Source organism: Echinops telfairi, unplaced genomic scaffold, assembly GCF_000313985.2.
Source record: "Echinops telfairi isolate 266 unplaced genomic scaffold, ASM31398v2 ScPeMD7_22;HRSCAF=79, whole genome shotgun sequence".
NCBI lineage: Eukaryota > Metazoa > Chordata > Mammalia > Afrosoricida > Tenrecidae > Echinops > Echinops telfairi.
The window spans coordinates 16,270,255-16,286,963 of record NW_022103919.1 but is presented as its reverse complement, the minus strand read 5'-3'; the positions used below and the strand labels follow the sequence as shown (position 1 = coordinate 16,286,963).

The 16,709-nt window shown below is 41.3% G+C and overlaps 1 protein-coding gene across 1 annotated transcript in view; it reads right to left on the bottom strand.

The window, feature by feature from the left end:
- PCSK5 (proprotein convertase subtilisin/kexin type 5) overlaps positions 1–16,709 on the bottom strand; it is a 525,106-nt gene that overhangs the window by 248,844 nt on the left and 259,553 nt on the right. The window contains exon 16 of the mRNA XM_045288529.1: positions 9,128–9,231. Coding sequence (XP_045144464.1) covers positions 9,128–9,231 — 104 coding nt within the window. The remainder of the gene's footprint in view (positions 1–9,127; positions 9,232–16,709) is intronic.

The window sequence follows — 16,709 nt, the reverse complement described above, 5'->3', positions numbered from 1 at the left end:
AACTATGCTGTATTTTTTTTATGCTGTATTTTTCATGTGACACTATTTTCCCTATTTTTTTCTTGGCTCGCTCCAGCGATGGTGTATATATTTTCACTTTATTTTTATGTTGTCAGTAGGAGGGAATATGGTGAGAGGTGCATAAATCAAATACATATAGAAGAATCGGTTAAGTAAGGCCAGAATTGCTATTATGATGGGTATAATAGTGCTGGTGTCATCTTGGTAAAAAACATGAAAGTGGGGGCAGGTCTCCAATTGACAGAACAGATATGAATATAATGATTAAGAGTGGTATTTTGTCTCATACTACAGATAGAGAGGATGTCGTAGAAATACTAAGGTTAAAAGTATAAAGGATGGTTATAGCTGATGATTACTGATACTCGTCCTATGTGGACAATGGATGAAAAGGCTCTCATTTTACATAGTTGTATTTGGTAGTTCTTTGGACATGTCAAACATGTCTTCATACAATCCATTTGCCCTGCCTAGAATACTCTACATCTGATTATCCAGTTGGCCCCTCATGCCTTTGACTCTCAGACTAAATTAAAAGGCCCTTTTGACTCATATTTTTAAAATCATTCTATGTCTTGTACAGGAATATTCATAACAGATTTATTCATAACCACTCAACTATAACCAATAAAATCGATCACCTAAAAGTGAACGAATATATGCTAGCATCGTGATGAACCTCAAAAATATTCTATCTATAGGAAACTCTAGAAAAGACAAAGTCGACCATTTCTAGGGTGTGGGGAAGCATGGGCATCAGGGAAGAGACACAAGAGAATTTCCTGGTCCAACCGAAGTGTCCTAATTCTGATGGTGGGGGTTATTGACACGATGCACACATTTGGCAAAACTCAATGAATGTGCATTTAAAAGTGGTGCTCTGTATTGCCTACAAATTTACCTCAGAAACATTAAGAAAGTATCCAGATGACCAGATATACTATTTACTTATTTACACAGCTGGGAGTAAAGTCCTGGCTGTCTGACCTCAGAGCCCACGGTCTTAACCACTATGCTACGCTGACTGTCCCTCCACCCCCTTTTTTCAGAATTCTCAAATACGTTAAAAAAAAACTCGCTGCACTTCATAAATAGTCTTTATGAGAATGCACATGTGTGTTTGTCCTTAGCTCAAATACTTTTATCTCTCTTATTTTAAAACTAGACTAGAATCCAATTATGAATGGGTTAATTAAATCTCTTCTATTATTTTATAGTCATAATACACTTTTGGCCTGAGAACAGTACTGGCTATTGGTGATCACCCATTATCATCACCAGGCTAAGGGTTTGATGACTTTCCATCTGTCTAAAATGCCAATTGTAACAACAAAGACCAAGTTTTGCTGCCATTAGGACAGCTAAGTCTAAAGTTTAAAAAATACTGTGGTGAGGGGAGGTCCATCCTCATTTGAATGAGGGATTCAAGCTTTCTCATGTTATTACACAAAAAGATATCAATGTTTTCCTCAAATATAGATGTTTTGCAGACTTAAAAACCATACTTTATAGCCACCACGGTTATACTGTCCATCAATGACTAAAGAGTTGGTAAGGGATTGATTAACTCTAGTTTCTTTCCTTCCTTTCCAGTTTCTATTCTTATTATTAGAATACATCAGAGGAGTGAATCACAGCTCATGAAATACAATGGGCTGACACTATGGTGACATTTAAACATTAAGATGACCCTAAAAACCAGAATTTTAGTTTTGGTGTTATCATTGATAAGATGATCATGGGATAAAAAATTAGTGAAAATGTATCAGTGATAGTGTTATTACAAAGCTCTTAATATACTTTCTCTAGCCCATTCAAAGTAATTTAATCAATTAAAAAGCCCAAATAGCATTCTAATTCATAACCTTATCTTTATCCTCATTTCACAGTGGAGGCAGCTACTAAGTAAAACAATACACTTTTCAGACTCTTTTCATATTAGCTATTTCTTATTTTTAAAGCACCTTTTCATTCAACTCAACCATCTCACTATAATTGGTAGTAGTTACCCACATTCTGCAGAAACCAAGGCACAAGAACCTCTCTAAGTGCGTTCTTCAAAGGTCACAGAAAACTATCAGTCATGGACTTTATACTTGAGTATAAGTTTTAAGAATGTGGCCAGACCACAATACTATTCCAAACATAAATCTTTCTTTATTAACAAGTTAAATATGGCATGCAAGCAACAGGTAATAGGGCAAGAAATCAAGTTTTAATTCTATTTTGAAGATGGATTTTGAGGGTAAAACCACATGCATTTAAAACTTATGTACATTGGTAAGAAAAAAATAAAACAAATACTCATAGTACAAACAAGCCCAATATTAACTTTCACACAACATGGTTTTCATTTGTAAAAGTAATTTTTAAACTTGTATATTTAGTAGGTCTAAGTTGAACATTACTATGGGAGTTAGAGGGCATTTTGGCATCAAGCAGTGACCAAGCAGCGCTTATGTCTGGGGTTCTAGATTACTGTTTCCACATAGATGTTAGTCACGTCACCCCCAGACGAAAGAACAACGGGAAAGCTCAGAGTTCATGTGTGATTCACAACTTTTGTAAATCAACAAGAAGCTACCCTATCCAAGTTATCTTAGTTCACATAGGCAATGACCAATAAGTACAAAAAGAGAGAGAAGGCCTTCAATTAAAAAAATATTGACTGTCTATAAGTCTGTAGAATAAAATGGCAGGAGGCACAGTATTGGGTGGGGGTGGGGTGGGCTCGGGGAGAGGATGGGACAAAACACAACAAGCACACGTAAACCAGGTGGCATTTCCAGTGGTCAGACTCCATTAGGCAGAGTGACGTGTACTGACTGCCCTCTCTGCCTTCACATTACAAAAGACATCCATGTCTTATTCCTGCAGGTGGGATTGGGCACCAAGTCAAGAGTTTGATTTTAATATCGCCCTGACACTTCACAGAATACATGATATTTCACGGTGACCTTTCTTTAAATACATGATGTTCAAGTCACCAATTAAGGTACACAATCCAGCTTTAATCATAGCTGGCAATATTGCACTAGCATGCTAGATGGCGGGGCGGGGATATCATTTGTACGATGAAATAATAACATAATCTGAAACTTTACCAATGGCAACACACGAGAAATCATCTTATACACTCAGAAAAATTCAAAACATTTCCAAACCTTCTGTTTCAAGACAACAGATGGCATGCTAAATGGTTTCACCACATCTAATTTCTTTCAATAAGTGTTACAAATGGAAAGCAAGACAGACAGATCTCTCTAACGGCCAGCTCTACTCGTGGAAACGCAATGATGGGAACTGAAAGTAACAAACGTTACTGAAAGGTAAGGCCTGGGTCACTAAGAAGTCCTGTTAGACTGTCCATTGTTTTCCCTGTGATGGGCAATAAGGCGCAGATTAAACAAACAGACAAAAAGATCTAGTGTTCAGTTGTGACAGAGTCAATGGCCGGGAGGTTCCAGCAGCACGCTGGTAGAAACAGACTTACAGAGTCGGGGAGGGCAGTGAGATGGAAGGTGTGGTGGTAACCTTGTTCGCTTAGTTGTCATTTTGATCTTTCAATGACATTTTTTTCATTCTTTCGCCTAGTAAAGATGACAGAAGGTCCTAATTTACTATCTGACGCCTGTGCCTGTTCCTTAATTTAAGAACGCGTCACTGCACCTACTCCAAATATGAACATTTTGAAAACAACAGCTGGAGTGTGGACGTTGCATGCTTTCCGTTAGCATTGTTACGGCGTATGTCAACCAAAGATCAGGATTTGGTGCAGAGAAACTCGCCTGCACAGCACAGGCTCTGGGGGATGGAGAGGGATGTGCAGGTGGCTCAGGTTAAAGCAGTAGAAGGAAGAGGACCACCATTAAGAGGTAAGCGCTTCCTGAAATGACCTGAGAGCCATGGACTTGGTCCAAGTGTCAGACGGAATGGCTCAGGTCCCCATATCCTATCTAAGCAACACAGCTGGGCACGATGTACACGAGCCTCCACCCTCAATACTCTACGTTCTGTGCTTCTGTGAGTGAGAGTAGGGAGCCCATGAGATGACGAGAGAAGCCGCAGAGACACTGTATCTTACATGTCCCGGTAGATCATTTCACTCTCATTCAAGTTTAAAAAGAAACAGTGCAGTGTGAATTTCCGTTTCGGGACGTCAGTTCCACTCTGGCCCTATCAGATTCGCAAGGCCCGGTCCTCATGACCGTCCCTGCACTGCTGGGTGTACTTCAACATACACTGGACTGGTGTGCTGGAGGCATATAGGACATTGATTAGTAAGTCAATGAAGAGGCAGCATAAATTAAATCCCCTGATGAAAACCACCAGGGATGACCGAAGTCCCCGTTCTCTGGCTGATTCGTACTTTCTAAGTCACAGAAGAAGGAAATGGGCAAAAGAATAGCAAATAAAAGATTTCTCAAAATTGGAATAGGAAGGGATCTAGGGGCAGAGGAAATAACCGGGGAGGCAAAAACAACAACTAAAAAACCCAAACCAGGACCCAGAAAATGAAACAAACAAACAAACGCTAAAAACAGCCCTCACAAAAGCAAGTAAGAAGTCAGTCAAATCCTGGCATTGTGAATATCGGCCAGTTGCAAAATGCTGGCATTTGAATTTCAGTCCTTAAGAGACAAGCATATCACAGCTGTTCATCTTCCTATTCTTGAGCACAATCTCAAGGAGATCTTTGATAGACGCATTCTGTTCATTACACTGACTTGTAAAGGCTGTCTCTAGGGGAGGTTTTAATCAAAAGCCACAGCCTGAAATTTAACAGGGATTATTCACAAGATGAACTAGTGACATCATGCTTATTCAGCTTCCACACATATATTCACTTGACACGTCTGTTAATTTTTAAAATAGAAAACGGAGTCAGTTGTGGCATTTTTATTGTATTGTCAGACGGAGGTTATGGGTATTTAAGAAAGGGCAGAACGGAACACATTGAAATCCTAAACCAAAGCACCCCATCAAGTCAGTTCTGACTCACAATTCTATAGAGCAGCGTGGCATTGCTCCCTGGGATTCCTGAGACTGAATCTTTACAGGAGCAGACAGCCTCATCCTTCTCCGTGAAAGCCTGCTGGGCTTGACAACCCAATATGGAACCTCTTATGCCACCCAAATAAAAACCAAACCACTGTCACCGAGTTGCTTCCAATTCTTCGATCTCTCTCCCTCAGAGTGGTTTGAGACTTCAAACCACAAACCTTGCAGTTAGCAGCCCAAGGCATAACCACTATTCCACCAGGGCTGCCTTACTATGCCACCAAAGCTCCTTAAATAAAAGGATTCAAAATTAAGATTGACATAAACAATGCTGGCACAGGACTGCTTTCATTGGGCTCCACTCACTCGGAGCTCATTTGCCTAGAGGATTGCTCATGGAGTGTTGCTATACTGAGAACATACAAAGAAGCCAGTCCTTGGCACCCACTTCATTAGTGTGCCATTCTAGGGCAATCCCACCCACAGGGAAGGCCAAAATTAGCTGGCAGACAGCCACCTCCTTCCAGCATTGTGCGTGCCAGTCTGCAGGGAGTCAGTGGCAGCTGCAGGCAAAAGGAATCCTCTTACATTTGCTAGACCATTCATGCATATGGGTGAGTGTGGCTCAAGGGGCCAACACCCATCTAGATCACATGTCATCTAACTCTGATCTCTCCATCTGAAGGAACCGAAGCATGTGGCATAAAATGGATCCACCTCCTCTCTAGGGTGTGTGGTCTCTTGAAGATGTCGGCGATAACCAAGATTAGAAATTCGAATGACGCTCAAACTCCAAAGCCACCCTGGTTGCTATTTTGAGTTGCCTCTGCTTTACCTGATGAGAACGGCTGTCTGGTGTTGATAGTACCGTTCCCTTGTAGACAAGCACTTACTAGGCAATTTACTAAAAAACTCACGTGATTTCTATTAACCTTCTTCAAACATGTCAAGCTGTCCACCATTACAGCCCAAAACAACCCCAGGGAAGCACACGCCCAGCGGTTCCTACTACGCCTACATTTCACCCAGTATTAGGATTGAGTTGGGTTGGGAGCCGGTGAGCACCCTTCACTCCTTCTGTTTGCAGGTGACTTCCATTTTCTCCTTCCGGAGGAAAGCCAAGAAAGCCAGGGGGCCACATGTCCCTCATTGCTAAGCCAGGCTGCAGGAGTCTGCTGACGGCAGGCAGACAACCAGCTCTGGCGGAGGCTCTTTTATGAATCGCTGCCTTTTGTGCTTTCAGTGCTTACTTAGTAAGAACTCAGCCCAGCTTTCTCCATCCCAGGGACCGTGGTCTTCACTTCCCCAGAACACCTTGCTGCTCCTGTTACCCTCCGCTGCACTCGTTTGCTTGTGGGACCCTATGGGGAAGCCCTGGGGGCACAATGGCTCAGGGCTCAGCTGCCAGCCCCCAAAGAAACAAAAAGCAGTCTACTTCTGTAAAGATGTACGGCTTGGGAAACCCATTCGTGAAGTTCCATTCTGTGTTAATAATGGGTCGCTATGAATAGGAATCAATTCATCACAGTGGGTTCGATTTTTTGGAATAAAAGAATACCATTGCCCGGGTGGAAAAATATTTTAGTGCTTGGCTGCTAACTAAAAGGTTGGTAGTTCAAATCTACCAGCTTCTCCACAGGAGAAAAATGTTAGCAACCTGCTCCTATAAAGATTATAGCTCATGAAACACTAAGGGACAATTCTACTCTGTTCTTTAGAAATTGGCTCACTGACATGATAATGTTTACAGGAGAAAATGACTCTTCAAAAAACCATTTTCTCTTTTTATTATGATCAGATTTAGATGAAATATGGGACTTGCCATCAACAAAATTACAAAACAATTCCACTGGGAGCCCAGACCATCCAGAGTAATCCATCGACAAAAAAGCTAACTTAAATTGTTACTCTTGGCAGCAATTTAAGAGAAGAGTGAAATCTTATACTAAATATTGCCACGTGCAACAGTAAAATACTATTTTCTTCTTGCCAGAATCTGTGTACAGCCCCCTTCAGACTCAGGTTTGCAGCTGGTGATTTAGTCTAAATCCTGTCTCCCCCTCTCCAAAACCAACAGAGGTTTTCAAAAGAAGTGCATTTTTATTGGAACCACTTGCTCTTTTTAACTTGCCAAAAAGGAATTAAGTACAACTAAGACTTTTATTTGGGTTAGAGTTGATTTCTTAGCTTCACGGAGGTCAATGTGCTTAGTCTGTGACCCCTCTAGTAAGAAGTTCACTGCCGAGTCGAACAACTCAAGGTCCCTTACTTCCTCCTTCAGTGTCATGAATGTATCAAGTAGGATTTGGGAGCATGTGGAACTAACCAGAATGAAACACACATATGGAAAATTACATCGTGGACTTTTTGGAATAAGTGCAACTTCAAATATTTTTTATGCCACCCATACATTTGCAATTAGGGGATCAAGTGACTTGATTTGAAGGTCGTAAATATGAACCCACCAGGCATCCACAACTATTTGGGTGAAAAATCCACAGGGCACTGCTACACTATATAGTATAAAAGCATGCAAAATCTGGTAAATCTTAAAAGCAGAGGGGATTTTTCTTTCTCTGATAGTTGAATAGTCCTTAGTGAAGATGTTTAGCAAATAACTCTTTTATGGGTTTTGAGTTCCCTGGGATATTTATAGGGTTTGGCTTAGCACAAATCTATATTCAGTTACTTGAAAATAATTTTTTAAGTAGGCATTTCCTACATAAATATTTGCATACATCAAATGAAATTCATTAAAGACATATTGAGATCATGTGTAACATATCCTGCGTAGATAATATTATTGAACTTCCAAGACACTAATTCTGGGGAAGATCCACACAATAGCGACAAGAGTAAAAACACACACACCCCCCCCCACCCCACACAGAGAGAATTCAATGCCACAGAGTAGATTTCAGTTGTCTAGGGCAACACTCCTACAGACAAAATAGAAATGCCCTTGTAGGTTTCCAAGGCTGTAAATCTTCTCCCTCAGAGTGGCCAGTGGGTTTGATCCTCCAACTATGCGGTTAGCAGCTCAACTTATAACCAGCTATGCCACCAGGCCTCTATGGAGGAAATCAAGGCCTAGAGAAATTAAATGGCTTGCCCAGTATGATCAATCAAGTTGTAGGGGACTGGGAATTAGGGCTTCAATTCCCAAGCAGATATTCTTTCTGTTACGGAACATGCTTTCCCCTCTCATGTTGTGGTTGTACATGCTATCCATTGGGATACATTATGCTACCCAAAATAGTTGAGAGTGAATTGAAATCTGCAGATATGACAAAAAGTTGTATTTTTTTGCAACCTAAGATAGCGCACTTCAACTTGGATCATCTGCAACTTGGGATTAAACATTAAGACTTTTGTTGTATAGAATTATTTTCTTTTTAACATATATAATCTATAATAAATAAAACCACGACTTGTCAGACAGCTTGAGGGAGCTACAATCTGTAGCAGTCATGGAAGAATGGAAAAATATTCAGCATTATCTAGTGGCTATATATCATAATTATATACAATGACCATAAATGATAACGCTTCATAGAAATCTGTACGTATCTTAGCGTGACTTTCTCCCTTTTGGGGGCGGGGGATAAAGTAGTCTGTCTTAGAACTATGCCTATTTGGTTCTGTTTGTGGATGTTAACAACCCTAAAAACAAACAAAATTTACAAAAGTAAAGTAAATCAGGCTATCAACTAATTATATGACACTTTAGTGAACAAGATATATTTGTGATTATTTAAGAGGGAGCACTTATTATAAAAGGCAAGGCATTTCAAAACACATTGTTACAAATACCACTCAAATAATCAATGACAGTAAGCAATTGTCTCATAGGCCATTGATACTTGGAAGAGTTAGCTGATCTTTTAAAATATTGACCTATGACACGGGTAGCTAAGGAGATCTGCCTCAGATGTATGTTTTTGATTTACTTAAAGAAGTTAATCTGCCTTTAATTTAACAGAAAGGTCAAGCTCTCGATTGGTCAACATAAAATTTAAAGTCTCTTTTGAGGGTTCTCCATGTAAATGGAGGAAAAATTAAAAAATCTGCTTTGCCTGTGACAGAATATGAAAGAAATTCTCACCCTTAAAACCCGCAGCATTGGTTTTCCAGTCATTAGCGTTCAAATGTCCTGCACGGGAAGTCCTGACAATAACATGCTGCACATCTCGCCAGGTCAGAAACGGACTGGGGAAAGACAAGGTAAGAATCATTGTACCAAAAAAAAGGAAAAAGGAAAAAAGTATATGGGGGAAGCAGAGAGTCACAAGCAATTAAAAAAGCAAAATCAAAATGGCGAAGTCTTAAAAGTGAAGGGTCAGGGAGTTGGGCTTTGAAGGACAGTCTGACAACTGCCCGCCTGGTTCTCAGTGTGCAGAGGGGACATTAGGCTGGGGGAGCCAGCAGACCTCAGCGTACATTTCAGAAATCAGAGTGAATTCTTCCCCGTAACCATGCCTTTGAAAAGGCCGGGGTGTCCAGGTTCCTCAAACTGCCGCCCCTTGTGGCATCGTCCCCCTGTACACAGGTTCGCACTGGCACTGGAGAAGCACTAAGTTAAGGCACAATGGAAACCCTCTGGAATGCGTCTTGTTCGTTTGCAGAGCTCAGGTCCTTGGCTTGCAATTTACCAAGGAACTTAGCAAGATTCAGCCTTCTACCTATTTGGGATCTGAAAAATTAAAAAGCTTCCCTTTGAAACAACTCCAATTTCAGGGTTGCTACAGTCGGAGGATATGGCATTGACAGCCGTAGTGCTGGGCTCTAAGGCAGACACAGGTATGACAAGGAGTTGTATTTAAGGAGGCGGGGTGGCGAAAGGGTTGAGTGCTCAACTGCTAACTGAAAGGTTGGTTGTTCAAACTCACCCGATGGCTCAACTGGAAGAAATGCCTGACCATCTGCTCCCATCAAGATTACAACCTAGGAAACCCAGTAGGGCAGTTCTACTGGTCACACGGGGCTGCCTTGGGAACCAACCTGATGGCACAAAACCACCACCAAGGGATTGAGGAAGAGTCCTGAAGGGGTGAGGGCAGTTGAAGCCTCAGTTAGTAATGAAAGGTTGGTAGCTAGAACCCACCCAGTGGTGCCTGCACAGAAGGGCCTCTCAATCTGCTTCCAAACGATCACAGCCCTTGACAATCCTATAGAGCAGTGGATCGCAACCTTCCTCATGCTGTGGCCCTTTCATACAGCTCATGTTGTGGTGACCCCCAACCATCGCATTATTTTCATTGCTACTTCACAGCTGTCATTTTACTATGGTTGTGAATCGGGCGACCCCTGTGAAAGGGTCGTTCGACCCCCAAAGGGGTCGTGCCCCACAGGTTGAGAACTGCTGCGATGAGAGCACGATTCTACGGGGATACTCATGTGGTCACATGTCGGGCGGGAGTGAGTTCAGGCTGACCGCAAGGTAGCGGCTTTGGTAACCGTTCTGGCGGCTGTTAGCAATGAGCAGTCCAAAGAAGCTATTGAAACGGAGACACAATCATCACGGCTGCCATGCCAATGAAAACCTACAGAAACTCAGTCCACACACATCCTCAGACTTTTCAGGAAAAAACGCTGACATCGTCAAGGATTTCATTTTCATGTGGCTCCACAATAAACGCTCATGGGAGCAGAAATCAAAACATCAAATGAAACATTACATGGAGCACATATTCTGTAAAGGCCTCTGTCAGGTATAAATCATTGAAGACTAAAGTGTGCCTGACTCAAACCAATGGTATTTTCAGTTGCCTCCTAAGATTGTGAAAACTGGACAAGGAATAAAGGAGCCGAAAGAAGCATTTCTGCATCTGCATTACGGTGTGGGCAAAGACTAACGCTGTTGTGGATTGCCAGGTGAGCAAACGATTCTGCCTGACGAGTCCAACCAGCTACTGGGAGTGTCACTTTAGAAAAGGGCATCAGGCTTGGTGCAGGGTCAAAGAGGAAGACTTAGCAGAATTGACACTGCAGACAGCAACGGCTCGGATATAGGAATGGTGGGGAGACTGAGGCAGGGATGAGTGTTTCTCTGGTTGTACACAGGGTCTCGGTGAGTCGGAACTGACTCACAGCGCCTTTCACCAGCAAATAACATACAAATAGACTTATGTATTTCTCTCTCTCTTTACGCTGCACGGTATTTTGTTCTAGTGTACTTAGGGTGGAAAAGGATCCAATGCTCTCTGACAACAGAACATATGTGTGTGTTGCTGCTATATATAACAGACTATATATATTATATATACACATACACATATATATTTCACATTCAACTCTGAATTTAATACATATCTTGATTTTGAACTTAGTGCACTCCATTGAGGTATATGCCTTTCAGTATGCGTACATGTCTCACTGAGAGTGAATGAAATTAGAAATCAGGATAGTTATTCAGTTCAGAATTGAATGTGAAGTGTGACATTTATAATTAAGTAGGAAGTCTGGCGTGCCTTGAGGTATAATAGGCACATGTGGTGGTCTCTGGGTACTTCTGTGGATGCAAAGGAGTAGGCACTGGGATTTCCCAAGCACAGGGAGAATCTACTATCTTGGTGGTTGCTAATTTGTATATTTATTTTAAGGCTGTTGTTTTGAGAGATTAGATAGAAAATCACATATCAATTCTTAATTTCTACACGCACAATTTAATGACATTGATAACAGTGTTCAACCAGTCTCACCCTACTTTCCTGAGTTGCTTTTTCCCTCATTAACTTAAACTCACCACCCTCTGTGGTTCTTATCTAATCTTTTGAGTATTTTGGTCAATTTGGTCCCATATAGATAATTCTTAAGTATAATGCTTTAAGAAGCTTTAAGAAGACATCAGAAAACATTTTTTGGCTTAAGGGTTAAAAATTATCTCAGGGCCAAGAGTTTCATGGCTCCATCCATCCTCCATGATTTGATAAAGTCTAGAGGCCATAAACATTTGAACTTCTCGTTTGCATTTCCCCACTTTGATCAGGAATCTTCGTGAAAGTCCTGCGTGAAAATGTCCAGTAGTGGTAACAGGGCACCGTCCAGTTCTTCTGGTCTCATGGCAGAGGAGGCAGCTGTTGAAGGAGGCAATTAGCGACACACTCCATATCTTCTTACTCCTGACGCTCCTTCCTCTGCGGTCCCAGGTGACTTGACACCAGCTGATGTGCCTTGGCTGGCACCCGTTTAGAACTACAGCACTGTGCAGCCAACTAAGAAGCAGAACAGGAGTATGCACCACGCTCCAAAGTCAAGAAACTGGGTGCCCCATGAAAGCAATACTCAGAACCACCGTGCTAAGAAACCAGCCCCAGCCAGCCCCAGCCAGCCCCAGCAGCTGCTCTGGTTGTTTTCAGGTGGGACTTCTGAAACTAGATCGATCACACCAAACGTCTGCCAAATTCAGCTTTTTACAGCTGTACTACTTATTGACAGCAATTACAACAATCAGGGGCACCAACCAACTTTAAGCAATGTGATTTTTTCATCACCATTATCAACCCCTTTTCCCATCCTTTCGGATGACCAATAATAATTTCTTATCTTTAGACATTTGTCTTTTTATATATAAGGATAAGTTAAAAATTATTGCCAGTAGAGCTACAGTTCACACTGGCATGAATTTATCCCCCAGATAAAATGTGCTTCAACATGTCCCTGCCATGAGGCTACAGGCAAGTTATCTCAGTCATACACAGTCTCAGTCCAGTTCGGTTGCTTGGGGGGCGGGTGAAGGTGGGGTGGGGGTTCAATCAAACAGTGGCTTCTGAGGGGATCTGCTGGTCAGTAAAATTCAAGGCAGAAAGGTTAGTTAATTCAGAAGACCCGGTAACTACTTTTTCTTTCATTTTTATTTCAAAGAAGTAATCTTGACAGATTTTTCTAGGAGGACAGAAGATGATCATGGGAGATTATCAGGAAGAAATTTAAAGAAAATTGTAGGCTGCATTCAGAAGAAGAGGGACATAAAGAATTTTTCCCCTTTCACAACAATGCACCAGCTCATTCTTTGTGGGCATCAAAGGTGGTCATATGAGCGTTCACTGGGAAAATGTATCTCATGCACCCCACAGCTCTGCGCGTGCCTCTACAGACTACTTAGTGTTCCGAAAATGTAAAGCTTATTGAAAAAAGGAAGAGGATTTTGTGTTACAGTGTGCAGTGTGGATGTGATGTACAGACTGCAGAATTCATAGAGGAAGGGGTAGAGACAGAAACAGTCTTCAGAAGCGTGTGGACGATATGGCAAGAGATAACAGTCTCACATTTTGATATTTTTGTTTAATAAAGTTATGTAGTATGATTTTGTAGCAATACTTTTTGCCTTGTGCCCATGAGCTCATACATTTATTCCTTTGTAAATGGTTTCACACAGTACCATGTTTGCAAGCTCGAAACATATAGTCACATGAATCAAGATTTCCCTTCTGCTGTTCCATGGAATGTATGTAACAGCGTGTGTTTATCCACTCTTCTCCAGATGGGCTTTTAGGTTGTTGCCATCTTTTGGCGATTGTGAACAGTGCTGCATTGAACTTTGTGACAAGTCTCCTCAAGTCTTGGGGAAACAGACCTGAGAGTGAGAGTGCTGGTTTATATGGTCATTCTATTTTCAGTTTCTTTCTTCTTTCTGAAGAATCACCATTGTTTTCTAGAGGTACTATTCCATTTGCATTCCAACCTGGAATAGGTTGGAATACATAGGCATTCTGAATTTTTCCAAATCCTTGACAATATTCTTGGTCAGCCCAACTCGTAACCACTATGTCACCATGGCTGCTAGTGAGAGGACAATGGCATCAAAATTATATCCTTGTGATTCTGATTTGCATCTCTCTGATGGCTAACGATGCCATATTTTCATATGTTTGGTGGCCAATTGAGTGTTCTTTTTGTTGAAATGTCTCAGTCCATTGCCCATTTTATTATTGTCTTAGTGTCATGAAGTGTCATCAAACTTGTCAAAGTTTGATATATAAATTGATGATTAAATTCTAGGTTACAATTAATACTTAATGATGTAGCTTCACTTTCTACTACATTTTTATCACCGCAATCACAACCTATGTGTTTTCTGAGGGTGCCCACTCAATAATAATTCACAACTGAAACCAACAGGTAATTGACAATTAGACCAATAGATAGCATAATAATAGAGAAAAGACTAAAGTTGTCAAGGATTTAATCTTGCTTAAATTCACAGTCAATGCTCAGTGAATCAGAAGTCATGAGATCAAGTAATGTGTTGCACTGGGTAAATCTGCTATAAAAAGACCTCTTTAAAGTGTTGGAAAGCAAAGATGTTACCAGCCATGGTATTTGTGATCACCTCGTATGCACGTGGAAGTTGGACACTGAATAAAAGAAGACTGGAGAAGAAACAATGCATTTGAGTTGTGCCAGTAAAGAATATTGAAATACTACTGATTGCCACAAGAACCAACGAATACATCTTGGAAGAAGTACTGCCAGAATGCTCTGGCCGTGAGGATGTGAGGCTTGGACACAGGAGATACCAGCAGTCGTCATAAAAGGACATCATGCTTGGTAACACACAGGGTCAGTGGAGAAGAGAAGGACTGACACAGCGGTTGTAAAGATGGGCTCAAAGATAACTGAACAACTATGAGAAGGGCACGGGTTGAGGCTATGTCCCATTTTGTTGCACGCAAGGTTGTTACGAGGCAACCAACTCCACAGCGCCCACAAACATCAACGACACCTAATTAGACGGGACGCAGCAATCCCTTTAGGGCTCCTCCTTTTCCTAGGCGACAGGGATTTCTCAGAGGCAACCTTAGATACGTGGAGGCTTCAAAAAAGTTCATGGAAGAATGTATTGTCTTTTAATTAGCACTTTCACATGGTACTTTTGAGGCTCCCATGCATTACAGAAAGGAGTTCTGGTGGCACTGTGAGTTAGGCATTAGGCTGCTAACAGCAAGGCCAGAGGTTCAAGCCCACCAGCCACTCTGTGGAGAAAGATGAAGCTGTCTGTTCCCATAGGGATTTACACTTTTGGAAACCCTTCATAGTATCCCTGGAGCCAGAACTGACTCCATGGCAGTGGGTTTGCCTTAGATTCTGCATTACAACAGTTTGTAAATTGTGATCTACAGTTCTCATTTGGTGGTTCGAATATGGTGAAGAGAGGGTGAGAAGAAAAGCATTGCAGAAAGGAGGCTTATGACGAATCTAAGAAAATGCTTATTTTTTGCATCTAAAACAAATAGCATGATTTGGTTCTTGGCTGTCTGATACTGAATTCACACGCTAACTCGGTGGGTAGAGCAAGATAGACAGTTCAAACCCACCACATGCTGAGAGAGTGAAGAGGAGGCTGTCCGCTCTCATGAGGGTTTACCTTTTCAGAAATCCTATGGGGCAGTTCTGCGCTGTCCAGTAGGGTGACTGTGAGTCAGAATAGATTCACTGGGTAGCAGTCAGCAGTCAAATGGACTCATGCCAGGGGAATTAGCCAAGCGGGACCCTAATGTTAGTCTCAGCATAGAATGTTCTAGAATTACCCAAACATGACATTATTTCCTGTCCTCCCAGTAGTAATTTGGGTGAGGGACTAACATAACAATAAAAAAAGCTCAGTCCAAAAAATTCTAGGTATCTGTACAGCGGAACTGTGTCCAATGAACTTGCATACTTTGACTTTTCATGAGCAAAAGGCAAGGTGCCAAGAACATACACTTATATTTTGCATGCCAAAATCAACCCAAGGTCTTTAAGCTAGACAAAAATCAACTCTATACCACACCCCCTACTCCCAAGCCCACTTACACAACTCAGGGCCAGCTGATAAAAGGGAGGAGACACACACACACACACACACACACACATTTTTACAGACAGAGAATTTATCGACAAGACAATCAACAGCAATTCCAGATAATGAGACTATTTTCTAAACAGGGCAATAATCTGTAAATAAAAGATGGGTTCTATCTAATGCAAAGATGAGGGATTACTTGGACCAGATCAATGGGAAAATTGCATAACCACTCAGTAATCAGTCAAATGCTTAACAGGCTCAAATACCATTCAACAACAATCAAACAAAATCAGTCTTTCTTTTTTTTGGTTTCTTCTGAATGGAGGGAGTGGAAATGGGAACAGGAAGCCAGAAAATTAATGTCATTAAGCCAAGGCTAATGAAATATAAAAAATCAGCAATTTCAGTTTCGCACAATTGTGAGCAAGGAGAACAAAAATGAGTCAGAAAGTGATTAAAGCCTGCTGCGCTCGGTAAAAACAGTCTTCTGATTGCAGCCAGTGAACGCAAATGAGGACCCAAGAATAAAATACAGACCATGCACAATGATGGCAACATATGTACAAATATGCTCGTGATGTATGGATTGTTATCAGAGCCCCCATTAAAACGATGTTTTAATAAAGAAAAGAAAAATACAGATGATCCAATAGAGGAACACAACTTTCTTTTTTTCCTTTTGAAATCATTTTATCAGGGGCTCATACAACTCTTATCACAATCCATACACACAACAATTGTGTAAAGCGCATTTGTACATTCATTGCTATCATCATTCTCAAAACATTTCCTCTCCACTTAACCCCCTGGCATTAGGTCCTCATTTCCCCCCTCCCTTATGAGCCCTTGATAATTTATAAATTATTATTTTGTCATATCTTTCCCTGTCCAGCGTCTCCCT